We start from the raw sequence: 19954 nt of genomic DNA, 5'->3' as shown, positions 1-19954 counted from the left end.
GTAAACATAGGGCATCCTAGCAAAGAATGTTCACATGAACACAAAATACAGCATCTGCTGCCTGGACACTGTGCCATGGAAGCCAGGTGTGGCCACTGTCCCCTCCATCCATCTATGTGGCCCTTCTCTTCCTGGCCCCTTCTGCCCAGCCGCACCAGCTCTGATGGCTTCCAAAACACGACATACTCTCTGCTAAGAACCTTTGTATCTGCACATCTTGTCTCTTGGCTTTAATCCCCACTGCCTCCCACCAGCACCCTCCATGATTCCTCAGCTGCACCAGAACCCCCATGGAATCCCCTCAACTTGAATTCTCCCTCCCCACCAAATCCCCATTACCCCTCAACACCTTGCCATAACCACATCTCCTCCCACAAAATCTCCTTAACTACTGGAGCCCCCATAACCAGTCTCCCTGACTACTTAACCCCCTAAACCCACCCCATAAGCTCCCATGCAGAATCCTCCAACCACTCGAGCCCCCACAATCAGACAACTCCCACCACTGAACCCCCATCAGCCCCAAGACCCCTGCCATCACCACAAGACTCTCTTCACAGATTCCCCTAAACACCTGGAGCCCCCTTAACCAGACCTCCTCCACTACCAAGTCTCCCACCCTCCCCAACACCCCCTTGACCACTGAATCCACCAGAAAATCCTCAACCACTGGAGCCCCCCAATCAGACTTCCCCCACAGACCCCCCCCCACCAGAATCCCCCCATGGAATCTCCTCAACCACCAGAACCTCCAACCAGACTTTCTCTTTATGCCCCCCACTACTCCCCTTCCCTCCTACCGGCCAGGCAGGCACAGGCATCAATTCAGGTGAGCAGCTGCCCCGCACTCAGCTGACCACGGGTCCCCACGGGTCTGGGCTGCACGGCCTGGCTCATGCACACCTCAAGGGGTTCAGAATCCATGGCAGGATAAGCCCCCGAGGACTCGGTGCCAGGTGCAGAAAACAAGGCCGCAGGGTCACCAGACTGTCACGAGGAGGGCAAAGGAGAGAGCTAGGGACAGTCCGGAACTCTAGTGAAAGAGACATAGCTCTTCTGTTCAGGACCTCAGGTAGCCTTGTGGGGGCAGCTCTGCAGGGACTGGGCAGAATTATTGGCTCAGCAAATACACACGTCATCTGGGGCACCCAGGGCACTCCAGAAGCCAGGCATGGGCTCCAGAAGCTGACCCAGAGTGTGTGGCTGCCTTGTTTGTTTTTGGCACTCATGGCTCAAGCCCTGGTTCAAAAGCCACCACTGGCTCTCGGGATATGGTGATGGCTGCAGAGATCAATTTGTTACAAAATTGCTCCCACTGCCAAACAAACCAAAGATGTGTGGTGCTGCAGGGCCATCCAACAAGGGGAGGCATCAATTTTATTTTTGTCACCTTGTTACTAGTGGTCCCCACAAATCCCAAGCTAATCTCTTCTTTTTAGGAAACAAAATCTGGAAAATTAGGTAAGTTTTCACACTCAGGCTTTAGCATACAAAGGTGGTTACATCTTATTTTATTTTTTTTAATTTTAGATTCAGGAGGCACAAGTGCATGTTTGTTACATGGGCATGGTACATACCAGTGGGAATGGGGCTCTGGTGTCCCCATTTGCCAAATAGTGAACATTGTACCTGGTAGGTAGTTTTTAAATTCTCATCCCCTCCCCCCATTTGGTGTCCCCAGTGTCTATTATTTCCATCTTTATGCCTGTGTGCACCCATTGCTCAGCTCCCACATATAACTGAGAACAAGGCATGTTTGGTTTTCTGTTTCTGAGTTCATTCACTTAGCATCCATGTTGCTGCAAAGGACAGGATTTTGTTCTTTTTTTATGATTGTGTTTGTATTTCATGGTGTATATGGATTTTTTTTTTTTTTGAGTTGGAGTCTCACTCTGTCACCCAGACTGGAGTGCAGTGGCCACTCCCAGCCACCACAGCCTCGACCTGCTGGTCTCTGGTGATCCTTCCGCCTCAGCTGTCCAAGGAGCTGAAATAACAGGTACACGCTACCATGCCCAGCTAATTTTTGATTATTGTAGAGATGAGGTCTCGCCAAGTTGCCCAGGAGGGTCTCGAACCCACGGACTCAGGCAATTCACTCACCTCAGCCTCCCAAAGCGAGGGATTACAGGCTGAGCCACCGAGCCCAGCTGGATATTTTTTTTATCCAGTCAACCACTAGTGGTCACTTTGCTATTGTAAACAGTGCTACAATGAACATATGAGTGCAGGTGTCTTTTTTAATATGTTTTCTTTTCCTTTGGGTAGATATCTAGTTATGGGTTTGCTGTTGATTCTTTGAGAAATCTCCAAACTGGGTTCCATAGAGGTTAAACTAGTTTACATTCCCACCAACAGTGTATTCCCTTTTCTCCACATTTTCATCTACATTTGTTGGTTTTTGACTTTTTAATGATAATAGCCATTCTGGTTGGTGTAAGATTGCATTTTATTGTGGTTTTAATTTGCATTTATCTGATGAGTAGTTATGTTGAGCATTGTTTCATATGTTTGCTGGTTGCTTTCTTTTGAAAAATGTCTGTTCATATCCTCTGCTCACTTTTTAATAGAATTATTTTTTTTCTTGTTGAGTTGTTTGAGTTCCTTATAGATTCTGGATATTAGTCCTTTGTCAGAGGTATAATTTGTAAATATTTTTTTCTCAATTCTGTAGGTTTTATATTCACTCTGTTGATTATTTCATTTGCTGTGCAGAAGATTTTTAGTTTATTTAATTCCATTTGTTTACTTTTGTTTTTGTTGCATTTGCTTTGGGGGTCTTCATCATAAATTCTTTATTTAGGCCTATATTCTGAAGAGTTTTTCCTAGGTTTTATTCTAGGATTTGTATAGTTTCAAGTCATACTTTTTAGTCTTTAATCCATCTTGAGTTCATTTTTGTATATGATGAGAGATAGGGGTCCAGTTTCATTTGTTTGCATATGGCTATCCAATTTTCCCAGCACCATTTACTGAATAGAGTGTCCTTTCCCCGTTGTTTATTTTTATCAGTTTTGTTGAATATCAGTTTGTTGTTGTATGTAGCTTTATTTCTGAGTTCTCTGTTCTGTTCCATTGACCTATCTGTCGATTTTTGTACCAGCACCATGCTGTTTTAGTTACTTCAGCCTTGTAGTATAATTTGAAGTCTGGTATTGTGATACTTCCACATCTGTTCTTTTTAATTTAAGATTATGTGGCTATGCAGGATCTTTTTCGGAAAAAATATTCCATGCTCATGGATTGGAAGAATCAACATTGTTAAGATGTCCATTCTACCCAAGGCAAGTCACAGATTTAACACAATGTCCATTAAATTAGCAGCAGCATTCTTCTCAGACCTGGAAAGAACAATACAGGAATTCACGAATAGCCAAAACAATCCTAAGCAAAAAAAGTACAAACCAAAACCAAAACAAAACAAAACAAAAAAACAAAGTAGGATCTATCACACTCCCAGACTTTAAACTTTTATTATAAAGGCACAACAATCAAAACAGTCTTGTACTGGTACAAGAACAAGCATATAGACCAATGGAACAGGATAGAGATTCCAGAAGCAAAACCTCAATTTTAATTTTTTTATTTTTTTTCAATTTTTCAAACAACTCTTCTGGAACAAAGCCTCTACCACCAACTACTGGGGAGAGGAGAACATATTCAGTAAATGGTGCGGGGGAAACTGGCTGACCACGTGCAGAAGATTAAAACAAGACCACTACCTATCACCATACACAAAAGTAAGCTCTAAATGGATCAAAGACCTAAACATAAGACCTCAAACCTTATAAAATGCAAGAGACACCCTTATGGAAGTTGGAACTGGCAACTAATTCCTGATCAAAACTCCAAGTGTCCATGCCATAAGAGATAAGATAGACAAGTGGGACCTCATCAAACTGACAAGCTTCTGCAAAGCCAAAGAAACCATCAAGAGAGCAGGGAGATGACTCACAGAATGGGAAAAATATATGTCAACTGTATATCTGATAAAGCTCTAACATCTAGGGTCTGCAAGGAACTCAAACGTGCCAAAAAGAAAAACACAAACAACCCCGTTACAAGGTGGGCAAAATATATGAAGAGGTACTTCTCAAAAGAAGACATACAAGCAGTCAACAGATACACTAGTCATCAAAGAAATGCAAATTTAAACCACACTGAGATACCACCTAACTCCAATCAGGATGGTCATCAACAATAACTCAAAAAACAGCAGATGATGGAGAGGATGTGGGACAAAGGAAACACTTCTACACTGTTGGTGGGTGTGTAAACTAGTACAACCTCTGTGGAAAACAGTTTGGTGATTCCTAAAAGGTCTAAAAATTGACCTTCCATTTGACCCTGCAATTCCCCTTCCATATGACCCTGTAATCCCCTTCTGGGTGTACATCCAGAGGAACTCAAATCACTCTATAAAAAAGATACCTGCACACGAATGTTTATTGCAACATTGTTCACAATAGCAAAAACATGGAACCAGTCATGCTGCCCATTGAAGGAGGATTGGATAAAAAAGATGTTGTGGCCAGGCTCGGTGGCTCAGCCTGTAATCCCGCACCCTTGGTAGGCTGAGGTGAGTGGATTGACTGAGCCTGCGGGTTCGAGACCTGCCTGGGCAGCGAGACCTCAGCTCTACAGTAAATCAAAAAATCAGCCAGGCGTGGTAGTGCATGCCTGTAATTCCGGCTACTTGGAAGGCTGAGGCGGAAGGATCTCCAGAGCCCAGCAGGTTGAGGCTGTGGTGGCCGAGAGTGGCGACTGCACTCCAGTCTGGGTGACAGAGTGAGACTCCAACTCAAAAAACAAAACAAAACAAAACAAAAAACAACAAAAAAAAGATGTTGTACATATACACAATGGAATATTATGCAGCCATAAAGAAGGACAAAATTATGAACTTCACAGCAACTTAAATGGATTTAGAGTCTATAATACTGAGTGATCTATCACAGAAACAAAAATTGAGTATCACATGTTCTCACTCTTAAGTGGACTTTGAACAATTATCTTTAATACTATAAGAAAAGGATTATCAGTAGTGGGAAATTGCCAGTAGTGGGGGGGTTCGGGATTGGCAGTAGTGGGATTCTGCCTGGGGTGGGGCACACCTCATCAACAAGGGTACTTGCATAATGATCATTTGTATACTTAACCCTGAATTGTACCACCCCAAAACCCAACTTTTTCCTTGCCAATTTGGATGCCTTTTTATTTCTTTATCTTGTCTGATTACTCTGGCTAGCACTTACAGTACTCTGTTGAATAGGGGTGGTGAGAGTGGACCTCCTTGTCTTGTTCCAGTTCTTAGGGGGAACGCTTCCAACTTCAGCACATTACATAAGATGTTGGCTATGGATTTGTTGAAGGAACATATTTCAAAATAATAAGAGCCATATATGACAAATCCATAGCCAATATGTTGGGATGTTAGATTTTATTGAATGCCTTTCTACATCAATTTAAATAGTTCGACTTCCTCCTTGACAATTTGGATGCCTTTTATTTTTTTCTCTTGCCTGATTGCTCTGGCTCATACTTCTGGTACTATGTTGAATAGGAGTGGTTTTTGTTTTTAATTTTGTTTGTGTCGTGACTCACATTTATTGATTTGTGGATATTGAACCATCCTGGTATCCCTGGAATAAAACCCACTCATTTGTGATGGATTATCTTTTTAATGCACTATTGGATTTGATTTGCCAGTATTTTGTTGAGGATTTTTGCATCTATGTTCCTCAGGGATGAAATCTGAAATGATAAAGGTGGCATTATAACTAATACATAGAAATATAAAAGATCATCTGAGATGACTATAAACACCTCTATGGCAATAAACTAGAAACCCTAGAGGAAATGGATAAATTCCTGGAAAAATACAACCTCTCAAGACTGAAGCAGGAAGAACTAGAAATCTTGAGCAGATCAATAATGAACAATGAAATTGAATCAGCAATAAATCTCCCAACAAAAAAAAGCCCAGGACCAGACAGATTTACAGCTGAATTTTTTTTTCTTTCTTTTCTTTTCTTTTTTTTTTTGAGTTGGAGTCTCACTGTTGTTGCCCAGACTGGAGTGCAGGGGCACACTCATGGCCACTGCTGCCTCCACCTGTTGGTTTTTAGGAGATCCTTCCTCCTCAGCTACAGCCAAAAGAAGAGCTGGTACCAATTCTACTGAGACTATTCCAAAAGCCAAGGAGGAGGGATTCCTCTATATCTCATTCTATGAAACTAGTGTCACCCTGATACCAAAATCAAGCAAAGACACCAACAGAAAAAGGAAACTACAGTATATGTTTTCTAGAGCTGCAGCCAGTGATTCGACAGGGCTGACCTCACTAGGGAAGTAGTGACTTCAGAAAGTTTCCAGCATATCCCAGATTTGTAGATGTTGACTGTCAGGGCAGGCAGCACCAGGGAGCACCTTTGTGGATGGAGAATGGAAAGTCTGGAGAGGGAAGGCAGTAGGTCCATCTGCCACTGAGATGATGGGAGCAGTTAAGGGATCAGGACCACCTGCTGGGGACCCAGGACAATGGCTGTTCAGATAGTGTTCCAAGACATCTAGCTGACTCTAGTGACTTGGTGGTGCCTTTCATTCTTACACCTCTGGCCTGCAAAGCCCAGCATGGAGACTTCAGAATGGAGATTCTGGCCAGGCATAGTGGTTCATGCCTATAATTCCAGTACATTGAGAGGTAGAGACGGGAGGATCACTTGAGGCCAGGAGTTCCAGATAACCCTGGGCAACACAGCAAAGCCCTATCTCTACAAAAAGATTTTTTAAATAGCTGGGCATGGTGTCACATACCTGTAGTCCCAGCTACTTGGGAGGCTGAGCTACTCTCTTGAGGCTAGGAGTTCCAGACCAGACAGAGCAGCAGGGCAAGACCCTATGTCTACAAAAATTTTTTTAAAATAATGAATATTCCGGTAATTTTATTTCCCCTTTAAAATATTTTTTATGAAGGAAGAGAAATAAGGAAACTTTTACTTGCTAGCTTTCAGATAGGTTTCAGGGCCCTGGAAGCATAAATAAGACCTGGATGCATTCAGTTAGAAAAGTATGAAGTTTGACTTTTATAAAGAGCATAGAAATGATTTTTTTAAACAAACAAATTAAAACTCGTGCATCCAAGTTTTATGTTGGGATATACTTATTTTGACAATAAAGTTATTTTTCACATCACTTTTGGCTCTCCTCTTTGGAAAATGCCCAGAGTCCTTTGTATCTTCTGATGGACACATCATCATAATTTAGGAACTGATAGATTATATCATCAGTGAGCAAACATTCCCTTCATCTGCTGATAGCTCTTGGGAGGCATTTTTTTTACCTTGGTCTTGTGTGTGTGACTTACTTTACAGTGTAATGTGGAGAGGTAGTGGCACCCCTTAGAGGTCCCACATGTTTCTGTTCTCAGGAATATCTAACCTCTGCCATGAGAGATTCTATGCTCAGTAGCTGCCTGTAAGCAGTGGGTATCACTGAATTCACACATGGCAGTGCCATCTCAGTCACCCATGGACTCGTAGCAGGGTCGCCCAGCAGACACAAAGACTCTTGTATGAGATATGACTACAGACTGTTGCATGTCACTGTGATTTGGGGTGTTATTTGTTATGCAGCAATAACTGAGAGTTGCATTAGCTAATTTTATATTTAAGAAGTTAATTAAATTATTGGATATAAAGTTTCTGTTTGGGTTGGCTTATATTATTTTGGGTAAAAAGTAGTGACTAAAGTAGTAATATTGAATTATGTGTATGCTTGTTCACTTGAGTTCTTTTTTTTTTTTTTTGAGTTGGAGTCCTTCTCGTTGCCCAGGTTGGAGAGCAGTGGCACACTCACAGCCACTCCAGCATCAACCAGCTGGGCTCAGGCAATCCTTCCGCCTCAGCCTTCCAAGTAGCCGGAATTCGGGTGTGTGCCACCACACCCAGCTAATTTTTTATTTACTATAGAGATGAGGGCTCGCCAAGTTGCCCCAGACTGGTCTGAAACCCATGGGCTCAGGCAATCCACTCACCTCGGCCTCCCAAAGTGCTGGGATTACAGGCTGATCCACCAAGCCCGGCCTTGAGTTCTTGTAAATGACAGACATTTCAAAAGTGTTCTCCCTGGACCAGCTGAGCATTATCTGGGCCTGTGGGAAACTTCAGGCTGCAGTTCAGACCCATTGAGTTGGAATCCTGATTGCACTGAGCCTCCCAGGAGACTCCAGGCATGCCAGGGTTGGTGATGGGTAACCCCACTATTCCCCACAGGGGTGCTTGGGGTTCACCATGTGGCTCGTGGTTGTTCACCCTGCAGCTGGCCCCACTGCCTCAGCCTGCTCAAGCTGGGCTCCCAGGATATGTGCTAACCCCAGGCCAGTGTGGGCTCCCAGGAATATTCCCTACACAGGACAGCTGGATGCTGTTAACCTAGGTGGGGACCAGCATGGAGGTGCCTGGTGTGACTCAAAGCAAGATGCCCACACTGTCCGAAGGCAGAGGCAGCTGGGTCTGCTCAGGGTGGGAGAGGATCATGGACAGAGAGGACTTGGAACTTTAGAGCATCTCATGGAGTAGAGCCTGATGAGCTGTCAGACACAGGAACAGGTTCTGGCAGCTCAGGGCAGTTCTTCCAAATTCAAACACATCCTTACAGGACTGTGGTTCCACGTTCAAGTCAAGTTTCAGCAGGAGCTCCAGAGCAGTCTTTCTGGTCCTGGCTTCAATATCTCCACTGGAGGGTCCTGCTCTTCTCTGCCCTCGGCCCTATCTCAGCAACACTGACCTTGGGGGATGTGGGTTTTCTACCTTCTGCCCCTAGAGCCTTGAGACACCCTTCTGCTGGCCCTGCTCTCTGACAAGCATCAAGTATCAACTTAACCCTCACCCAGCTTGAGTGGGGCGAATGTCTTGTTTTGTTGGAACAAGAGCCTTGTGAATGGGTCCAATTGTTCAACTGCATGCAACCACACCCCAGGCCTTGACTATGGCTCTGTGGGTCCCCTGGTTGCCCCCACCCCCAGCGTGTCCCTCTCACTGTTTTCTCATTCACAGGAGGAGCTGAGGGGGACCCAACCAACTCTGCTGGCTTTTATCTATGGATACTACTGTCCTGAGCCCATATAAAGCTGCCACCATGAACACTGGTTCTTGCATGATTGGAAATAGATTAAATACATAATGCCTTCCGGAAAAGTTCTTAGGACTTCACCTGCTTTAAAGCTAGAGACCCAGCAGTTGCCTGGCCATCTACCCTCTAACTCCCAGACACCCAGCCACCTTGCTAAAACCACCTGACAAGTCGTTTGAGGCAAACTTTGGCTCAGATTGTCTGGCCAGTGGAATTGATAAACATTTTTCTTACTTATCGTTATGTATAAATGTGCTGCATCACAGATCTAGAAAATTCCATTTGGATCAAAGTCATTGTAAATAATATGGAACCAGTACTTAAATGATGCATGTGTCTCCACTGCTATCTAAGGGTGAGTCCTGTCTATCACTGACCCTCTTCCTTCCATGTCTTTGCTTGTCTACCCAGCGTGTGCAGAACCTACCTCAGGATCGCCATTCAGGCCAGTTTTGGTGGAGAACTGAGGCAACCATCCAACAGTTCACCTGAATGGTGAGTGGACTGAGGAGAGGCATATTCTGCAGGAATTATCCGCAAAGCTGCTATGGAGGTGCATACTACGTGTGGTCCTACTCAGAATAAAATACCAAAATTTAATTCATGCAGGTATCTATTTGAATCTTAGTTACTTTTTTAGTATTCAACGTTTAGTCATCTGACCACATGAAGCCAGCCACTCATCACAGCCTTTTGGGAAATGCACATTAGCGACTCTTGGATTTTAGATAAGGCATGATGTCTCATTCCACTATATGCACAGATGTCCACGTAGGTTACACTGTGACTTGTCATTCAGAAAATATTTCTGCCAGCTTTAAACAAACACTTACTTTTTGCCATAAGTCATGAAGTAGAGGATAAAAATGAATGGGTAGAAACTGTTGATGAAAAGCTGTTTTTTAAAAAATTAAATGTGAAAATATGTGCCAAATCGGAGGCACTGATGTACATCTTTACAGCAAGGTTTCCCATGACATGAAGAGCTCAGGTACTCTCACAAAACATTAGGCAACAAGTCCATTGAGAAGTTACAGTATGTACACTCGCACACAAACACATACACACACAAACACACACATACACATGCACAAGCACATACGCACTCATACACTCACACACATACACATATACATGCAAAAGTATACACTCAGACACATATACACACATAAGCAGGCACATCAGTGCATAAATACATACACACAAACACATATGCACATGCACACAGCAGACATACACAGAAACATGCACGTGCATAAACACATGCACACGCATAAGCACATGCACACAAACACATACACACAGGCACACACACACATACACAAGCACACACAAACACATACATGCATACACATGCACAAGTATATGCAAATACTCTCACGAGCACAAACACACACACACATACACAGATGCTAAATTTACAAAATGTGTCAGGCAGCTAGGGGCCATCACTGAATTAGGAATAGTAGATTACTAAGAGTCACCCCAGATTCCAATTATATTTATATATAAATTGTGGACTTATAAAAACCTTACAAATAATCCTATTTTTCCCAGAAGACATTATGGACAACAATTTAACATTAGGTAAATTAAACAATTCAATAAAAGCTGATGCTGTCACAAATAAAGAATTATATTTATAAATATTGTTTATGTTTGAAACAACAGTATGTCCTTTAAATTATTCATTTTAACATGTAGTTTAAGTTTTTAATTGTCTCAATGCAAAGGAAAGGAAAACATTCTGAAATATGACAGAAAATGCACACATTTCAGTTCATTTATATATATTTTTGAGTTGGAGTCTCACTCTGTCGCCCAGACTGGAGTGCAGTGGCCACTCCCGGCCACCACAGCCTCGACTTGCTGGGCTCCGGCAATCCTTCCGCCTCAGCCTTCTGAGTAGCTGGAATTACAGGCGTGCACTACCACTCCCGGTTAATATTTTGATTTATTGTAGAGATGAGGTCTCTCCTGCCCAGGCGGGTCTCGAACCCGTGGGCTCAGGCAATCCACTCGCCTCAGTCTCACAAAGGTGCGGGATTACAGGCTGAGCCACCGAGCCTGGCTTCAGTCCGTTTATATTAAGCTTTCTAAGGTGTTGCTAAGTTTTAAGAAATTTGTTGTTAAATTATGTAAAATGTACAGATTATTTGAATTGCTGTTTTCTAATGCATAGATGGTTGATTACAGTTAACTGAGCAATTTTCTCCACGATGGAGAAGTAGCAGACGCAGATTGGATCTGCTCTGAGATATCGTGAGGGTCCAAATTTCATGCTCTTGGCAACTTATTGAGGCTGTTTGGTGCAAAAACAAAAAACAAAACAACAGTGGGACAAAGTTTTTAATTTAACTAGGAAAACATTCTTTTTTTTATACCCCAAATATCTTATTTTTATTAAAGGTATACCAACTTAATTAACATTGTCTAGAATTAAGATATAGCATTAAATTATTTGACTCCAGAAATGTCAAAAATCATTTGGCCAAAACTTTAAAAAGTAAACACTTCTTCCTTGCCCCTAACATCAAAAAGACTGGATGAACCAACGTAAACAATATAACTGCATATATATTGATCTACCTTCACATTTCCATTCATTATCTTTTTATCTTCACATACAAAGCCTTTCCTGCAAAGGGTTCCTCCAAAAGATATGAGCACAAAATGCTAGGCAGACACTGTTCAAAGTTTTATTTCGCTAACTTCAGGTCAAATTTCCACTGCTGTGTTTTGGTCAATTAACTATCCTTGCTTGACTTTCCAAAATGGTAGTACCAGAAGACTCGTGGGGTAAGGAGAAGAGACCACTTTCAGAAGCACTGCATCTACTCAACTTCCACAAGGCAACAGAGTTGGGCATCTGATTATTCAACAAAACAAAGCTTAATAGCATCCAGGAGGGCAGACGGGCAAACCAGGCTGTAGACACTCTTCCATTTGCCAAAATACAAGCCAGAGGAAAAAACCTGCCACACAGATACTAAAGATATTGACAGTCATCTTTTCTTTTTCTGTTGCCGCAACATTTTTCTCCTTTTAATTATCATATCATGCAGTTTCTCAAATCTGTCCTTCAGTCCATCTCCTATGATTGCACAGGTGGGCTGCAAATGCCAAGGAGTGGATGAACTCAGTTTCCCCATCGCTAACAGTTTCTCAATTTCTGAGAGGGACAATGAGTTCTTCAAGTCTTGTTTGCTAGCAATAATCAGTACAGGGACTCCTTGATTTTCTGATATCTTCGTTATCTTACGAAGTTCGGTTTTGGCTTCTTCCATCCTTTCAACATCAACAGAGTCCACAATAAACACAATGCCATCTATGCATCTGGTGTGTTACTTCCACAGTGGTCTTAATTTCTCCTGACCACCTACATCCCAGAAGTGAAAAGTGACTGTTTTGGAATTTCCCAAGGTTACCTTAATTTTCTCCATGTTAAATCCTTTGGTAGGTACAGTATTGACAAACTCATTGAACTGCAGCCTGTGTAAGACGGTCGTCTTTCCAGCACAGTCCAAACCCAGAATCACGATGTGGAAGGACTGAAATGAGGGCAGGCTGGACAGGATAGACGTCTGGTCTGACAGTCCATTCATTCCCCATTTCCAGCTGTGAACAAGGGTCCCAAGTGGAAACGCTGCCTTCTGTTTGCTTTAGAACTTCTCTTCTCCGGGGATCCAGCTACAAGACGGGCTGGCCATCCTTCCCTCAGTCTCAGCTGCCCAGGAGTCACGACGACACCTGTCCGTGGGCGCCTGGGCGGGAGCAAGGCCGACACACTGCTCCCGGGGCTGCTGGGAGGGCGTCGTCCGGACGGTGCTCTGGAAAGCATTCATCATGCCATTTTCCCAGGGACATTTCTGGTTGACCATGTTATGTTTGTGGCACATCTCATTTTAGAAATGAAGTGCTCAGTGTTTTACAAATAGATGATAGCACTCCAGGGCATGGAGTCATCGAAATGGGTCTGTTGTTTATTCTGCTAACAGCTAGTGTTTGTGAGAGTGGGAGAGGCCGTGACTGCATGCGTAGGAGCACGAGGCCCCCACCATACTGACAGTATCTCTGCATGGAACTGCATTTCATTTTTAAAGACGAAGATAGCAAAAATATCTACAAGGAAACAAACATCTTCAGAGATTTTTCTTCAGGAAAACTCAGTGTGCGAAGTTAGCAGGGAGAAGTTGGCAGAGGAGATTCTCCTGGGAGTTTGTTCAACTGAGAATTCCCTTTAGAACGTGGTTTAGGCAAGTACCAGAAGAGCCTTGGTGTGAATCTCTTGCAGGCCATCCTTCCTCATCTGAATCACAGCTCATGGCTACAGCTAATGTTTTGGTGAAATAAATTAATAATGCCAGTTCCATTTCTTGTAGACAAATGCCTGCATCAATAACCTGCACTTACTGTGTGACTCCTGGCAATGTCAGTGAAGGGACCAAGAAGTAAGTGATCATGGGTGGCTTATCTGCAGACACAGCATCTTCCCAAGGCCTGGTATGGACAACTCACGCAGTATGTTGATCGGGCACAGGAAACACACCTGCATGGGCTTCAAATTGCTCTTTCCACCCCAAGCCACTTGATCAGTTATTACACTACTGACATTAACAGTAGTCGGAGGAAATGACTGTTGAACCGTTGTCAGCTGTACTATAGGCTAATGGGAGTTGTAGTGGGAGTGTTTGGTGACCAAACTTCATACCGCCTTTCCCAACACACACACAGGTGCACATACATGTAGCATGCACAAGAGAGGTGTGACTAGACAGAGGCTCACCATTCTTTTACTTCTCTAATATTTATCCAGGTGTGGTCCAGGTCCAGGGTGACCATCCCACAATGCTGCAGACAGGTCCCACCACTTCAAACACACACACATTCCTCATTGCAGCAAGAAACTTCCCTCAGCAGGAAGGGAAGTCGAAATAAAAGAAGATTTATCTATGTTTTGAAAACACACGGCACCGCCTCTCCCAGTCCCATGCTGGCCTTCAGCCCCCATGCCACATACTCACTGGCCACCCGTGTCAACTAGTTTTCCCAAAGAAACTAGATTACAGTGCCCCTCAGTTTCTCCAGGAGATTATGGTCAGTACCCATGCAGACATCAAAGCCTATGTATGGGTGCTCGGTCCCTATTGTAAATGGTTGGCATTTCACACACCCCACGACATCCTCCTGACTACTTTAAGTCAACTTTAGATTACCTGTAATACCTGATGCAATGCAAATGCCACTTAAATGGTTGTTATACTGTATTGTATTCTTGCTTGTATTATTGCTGTATTACTAGTTTTTACCATTTAAAAAATTTTTTTTCCAACTATTTTCCATCAACAGTTTGAGTGTGAGTCTCCTGCAGGCCACTCTGGATGGCCTGGGAGGCACCATGGTTGCGGAGAGCTGACACTACACCACACAGGATATAAAAGAAGGGAAAGCCAGTGCCAAAAGAGTGTCACACACTCCAAAGTCCAATAGCTATGATTGTGGCACTGCTTTTAATACACAGTGACACTCAAGAAATGGAGTGTGCTGACTTTCCCTGGGAACCCACGATTGTGCTACCACACAGAGATGGAGGTGGGGAGACCCAGGTGCTCGGTCTGTCATTTCTACTGGAGGATGTGGGACTTGGGGGGAGACATAGAGAACCAGGAAGGAGTAACCAAGACTCCTGGTGAGGGGCTGCGGGAACGTCCCTTCCAAGAAGCTGCTTGAAGGCCTAGCTGTACAGTCCCAGAGCCACAGGACACGAACAGGTACAGATGGACATGGACTTCCTCAGGTCCCAAACTGAACCTTCATTCCTATCATTTCAACTGCAGCAAGTGTTAACAGAATGACCCTACGGTATGCAATGGAGTTTGGGCATCTCAGAGAATCATGAAAATACAAGAGGAGGTTTTCCTGGTTTATTCTGGAGGGAATGGGTACTTGGGGCATGTTCCAAGGCTGGGGGAGCAGAAGTGATCCATTCAACTCTTGGCAGAAGAGAAATCTCAGTCTCAGCTTCCTAGCTGCAGAGCTCCTGTTCCTCAGCAGCCAAATCCAGGTGGAGCACTATGAAAGGAGTGCTGAGACTCACCCACGAAATATGTGTATATTATCAGGTCATGCCAGGCACTGCGATTGGAAAGACAGATGGGTGAGAGTTACATGTGCTTTAGGAAGTACTTGACAGGTGTCTTTAGGTGGGTGATCCAGCAGAATGTCAAGCAGACCAAGAGTCGATGTTTTACATTATTTACTTCCGTGTTTTACAGGTGTATTTCATATGTTCAGTGTAGGCAAACGTTGTTGATATTCTTACTGTATTATTATTATTATTATTATATTGGTAAAAATAACCCTAGAGAACAGGTATTATACAAGGTATGACAATTAAGTTTGCGAACTCTTGTCCTAGAAAGAGTGCTACATACTTCATTGCTAAATGTCACTATGGTCACCTTCAAAGTACTCCCCGTGGGAAGCTATGGACTGACACCAGTGCCTAGTCACCAGTCAAAGCAATTTTGGAACTCTTTTTTTGGAATGGCCATCAGAGCTGTCATCACGAGAATGTCTGTGTTTGAATTACAGCAATGAACGAACATTAAATTTCTTGTTAAACTTGGTAAGCGTGGAAGTGAATCAGGGACATGTTAGTCTAAGTTTATGAGGGATAATGCCATGAAGAAAACGGCAGAGTACAAATGTTCTCCAAAGGGAGAGAAAGCGTTACTGATGAAGAGACGTAAGGGCAGCCAGTATCGAGTAGAACTCATGAAAACATTGAAAAAGTCATCAAATTGTGTGTCAAAATCGTCATCTGTAAGAAGCATGGCAGACCAAATAAACATAGAGAAATAGGAAAATCTTAACTGAAAATCTTGGCATGAGGAAGTTGTGTGCAACAATGGTCCCAAAGAAGCTCTTGTATCACGACAGTGCACCAGCTCACACAGCACTGTCCGTAAGGGAGTTTTTAACCAGTAAACCATTAACTGTACTGGAATACCCTCTCCACTTACTTGATCTGGCCTCCAGTGACTTTTTTCTTTACCCAAAGATAAAGAAAATATTGAATGGAAGACATTTTGATGGCATTCAGGATATCAAGGGTAATAGGACAACAACTCTGATGGTCATTCCAGAAAAGAGTTCCAAAATTGGGTGAACTAGGCGGTGCATAGCTTCCCAAGTGGAGTATTTAGCACTTTTTCTAGGGTGAATTTGTGAATTTAACTGTCAGACCTTGTATGTTGAGATTAACAAGTGCATCCATGGAGATGGAAAATGAGAGAAAAAAGTTAAATAGTCTTATTACAAAAAGAAAGGATAAGGTTTAAATGGCTCAAAACCTGAACAAAAGCCAATATCCAGATATACGAGCCTCCATTCAGTGCACAAGATAATTATTTAGATATGAAAATTAAGTATTCTTATATTTGGTTTTCTTGAATACAGTTCTCTCAATAATAATTTTTCAACTATTTCAGGAAATTTTAAAATTTGAAATAGTTCTTTTCATTCTGGGTTCCAAGAAAGAAAAATAAATACTTATAATGAGTTGATTGTTATACCTTGAAAAAAACAAATTTTACTGTTTATTTGACTAAATAAGTTAGAAATAGGAGGGCCCTGATGCCATTCATATTCTAGTATCTCTCCCAAAATGAGGGCAAGTAGAATCAGGTTCATGACCCGTGGGATAAGAAACAAGAACTTCTCAGACGGCAAATAAGGGAAATTCAAGATCAGCAACAACAGGGAAAAGAGCCAACAAAATGTCTGAACAGTCTAGCATGCTAAGACTAAGCTCAATAATCAAAGGATGATTAAGTTTGGACAGTTGTCATAAAATGTGACAGTGAATTCCTGGTACATCCAGGTGTCTGAACACCGTGTCACCCCTGGGTCGCCTGGGCCTGAGGTGAAGGCCATCTCTTCTGAATCTCCATGAATGGCCTCCACAGCGTAATATGGGCTGCCCTACGTGGAGGGCAGCCCAGGCTCCTGCACGCCATGTGGCTGGCCGTGGCTCGTTCTGTCATGGTTTAAACCTGAAACATACACTTAAAGCAGCTTCTTTTTTTCCCTCCCTCAACAGTTCTGCCCATTATCCCTGGTATGCACAGGCAAAAATCTTTATTTTCAGAAGGGATACATCAGTACTAATTTGAAGGAAATAAGCCACCTGGGACCAGGAACCAGCAAGCACAGTTATGCGTCGCTTAAACAACAAAGACACATTCGAGAATCACATCGTGAGGCCATGTCATCGTGTGTGAAATCAGTGTCCTCACACACCAGTGTGGCCTCCTGCACACCTAGGCTGGACAGCAGGCTGTGCTGTTCCTGGGAAACGTCACCACAAAGCATACGGCTACATGCAACTCTACAGGCAGCTGCAACAGGGTGGTAAATATTCGTGTATTTTAATGTAGAAAAAGGCATGTAAAAACTGGAATTATGATCATGTGGGACCACTGGCACACCTGCAGCCTGTGCTGAGATATCCTATGAGATGCATGGCTGTGTACTACCACATGTTCACTTCAGAGCCCAGAGTCCAAGGGTAAGAGACTCCTCTAACCCAAGACTCTGGAGTTTGGACATACAGCTAGTGTTTAAAATGGTTATTTTGTATCACAGTTTAAACATAAAGGATCACCAAGTTATCTCTTAAAGTTTCACATTAAACTCTTCACACTAGGTTGGGCTTGGTGGCTCAGCCTGTAATCCCAGAACTTCGGGAGGTCGAGGTGAGAGGATTGCTTGAGCCCACAGGTTTGAGACCAGCCAGGGCAACTTGGCAAGACCTCGTCTCTATAGTAGATAAAGTAGATTAGCCGGGCATGGTAGTGCGCACCTGTAATTCTGGTTACTTGGAAGGCTAAGGCGGAAGGATCACTGGAGCCCAACAGGTCGATGCTGGAGTGTCCGTGAATGTGCCACGGCACTCCAGCCTGGGCAACAGAGTGAGACTTCAACTAAAAAAAAAAAAAGTCTTCACACTTTTCTATCATGACTTAAAGTTTGTAGGTCTAGCCAAACACAAAGCCCAAAGAATCTGGTTAGTGCCCTAGAGCAAGGTGCTTTCACAAGGGAAATGCGGTTTTAAATGTTTACTTGCTCTTTTCTGAACTTTCAGTCACACAAAGTAGATTCAGCTGAAGTCCATGGTCAGCTAAAGTAATGTTACCACAGATGATTTGCTTCTGAACAAGAGCCCCATGTCCTGGGACAAGGCAGGGGCTCTGCTGAAAGTGAGAAGAGACCATGCCATCGGTGACAAGACACCTGCACGGGTAAGTCACACTCCAGGGCCCTCAGGAGAAGCTATGACTCTTTTCTCCTCATGCTGAGAGTCTCCCTTATTTCAACATATTTGTTTTTAATGTCTATGTGAATGTGTTATAGGAAGTTGCATGAAGATCAGATACCATTTCCCATGAGTATGTTATTAAAAGTCTGCCTCCGGTATTCCTGGTGAGAAGTGACAATTCCAACACATAATTTTGTTGTCACTTCTGGGCTTTATCACGTTTAAAAGAAAACGTGTCGCTAAAAACATGATGGCCCTGTCATGGTGCTGCTAAGATCTGAGTAATTTGGGCTAATTAGTGACTTCTGTATCACCAAAGACTAACAAACCAAGAACTCCGTTTAAAGCAGCTATTGCAGAAATATACTGTGTGTGGCCCCAGGTAAGCTTTTGTTGATGTGAAGTGCTTTCCTCAAATTAAAGTACAGAACTACTTTTCACGGAAGGAAACTGAGGAATTGTTGGATTCGACATAAAGATGAAGACACACTTTCTTCTGTGTTTGAGACATACACTTTGCTATTCACAGGCTAACTTGCATCACACGCAGTTTAATGAAAGCTCTCAAATAAGCGATTTTATTCCTATCCATGATTGCAGACATTTACAAAACCATAACATCTGAGTTCACCTTAAAAAATAACTTATATAAAGCAGTGATATACACAGCACAAAATAGTTCAGGGAGGGGCAGGAGCAACTTTTAATAATTAAAATGTAAACGTGAAAAAAAGGATGGAGTAAAAGGCCCTACTTGTTCTACTTAAGATGTCGTGTGAGGATATCTTACAATGTCCGTGGGTCAGTGCACGCTTATGCCTGTGTCTGCGTGACAGACACACAATGGCACAGCCTCTTCCCCACACATACACACACACACACACAACGGTCTGCAGTCTGCCGAGCAGGTCTAATGCGCCGCTCCACACAGGTGTTCGAGTCGCGGCTGGACCCGCTTTCTTCACACAACAGGGGAGAGCAGGACAGACAGGGTTGGTTGGTGTGACAGAGTCCTCGAAACTGGCACGGTGATGGTCATGGTTGCCCGTGGTTCTGGGAAGGGCTGGCTCGCGGCAGCTCTCGCAGATGGCGGAGCGGTCACACACTCATGGTCATGCTGGGGGAATACTGCAGGGAGAGAGGAGATGGTGAGGACAGTCTGCCAGAGGCGCGGGGTCTTCTGGGCGCAACACAGAAACGATGATGCCAATCTCTCATCAACTCTTAGTTCAAGCTTTTAAGCTCATACAACACAAAGTAAGAAACTATACCAAGCAAATGGACACAGACTGAGCTCAGTCCTGGCATTCTCACATTTCCCCGGAAAGCGCTGGGCCTCTCTCTGGATCAGCAGGGTGCCTGCTTGTACCAAAAATGACCATGGTTTAAGTCTGGCGTCACAGGTCGGGATAGGAGGCTTCTATGCCAATGTATAAATCACTCTTAGTATTCTAAGTGCTTTAAGGAGAGCTTCCCTGGGCCAGCCGGGAGTTGTTTTAG

The 19954-nt window shown here is 43.4% G+C and overlaps 2 protein-coding genes and 1 pseudogene across 3 annotated transcripts in view; all 3 read right to left on the bottom strand.

Moving 5' to 3' along the window:
* ACOT12 (acyl-CoA thioesterase 12) overlaps nt 1-924 on the bottom strand; it is a 38080-nt gene extending 37156 nt beyond the window's left edge. Inside the window, 1 exon segment of the mRNA XM_008054051.1 lies at nt 801-924. Coding sequence (XP_008052242.1) covers nt 801-924 — 124 coding nt within the window.
* Nucleotides 925-12137: 11213 nt separating this feature from the next.
* LOC103256159 lies at nt 12138-12737 on the bottom strand (annotated as a pseudogene).
* A 6248-nt stretch (nt 12738-18985) lies between these two features.
* SSBP2 (single stranded DNA binding protein 2) overlaps nt 18986-19954 on the bottom strand; it is a 200490-nt gene continuing 199521 nt past the window's right edge. For both annotated transcript variants that reach the window (XM_021710439.1, XM_021710440.1), the window contains one exon: nt 18986-19582. In XM_021710439.1, the coding sequence (XP_021566114.1) occupies nt 19553-19582 (30 nt within the window). In that variant the 3' untranslated portion in view covers nt 18986-19552. The remainder of the gene's footprint in view (nt 19583-19954) is intronic.

Source organism: Carlito syrichta, unplaced genomic scaffold (genome assembly GCF_000164805.1).
Source record: "Carlito syrichta isolate Samal-C Ts95f unplaced genomic scaffold, Tarsius_syrichta-2.0.1 Scaffold288979, whole genome shotgun sequence".
Taxonomy (NCBI): domain Eukaryota; kingdom Metazoa; phylum Chordata; class Mammalia; order Primates; family Tarsiidae; genus Carlito; species Carlito syrichta.
The sequence above is the reverse complement of the archived record's forward strand: the minus strand, read 5'-3'. Positions and strand labels throughout refer to the sequence as shown.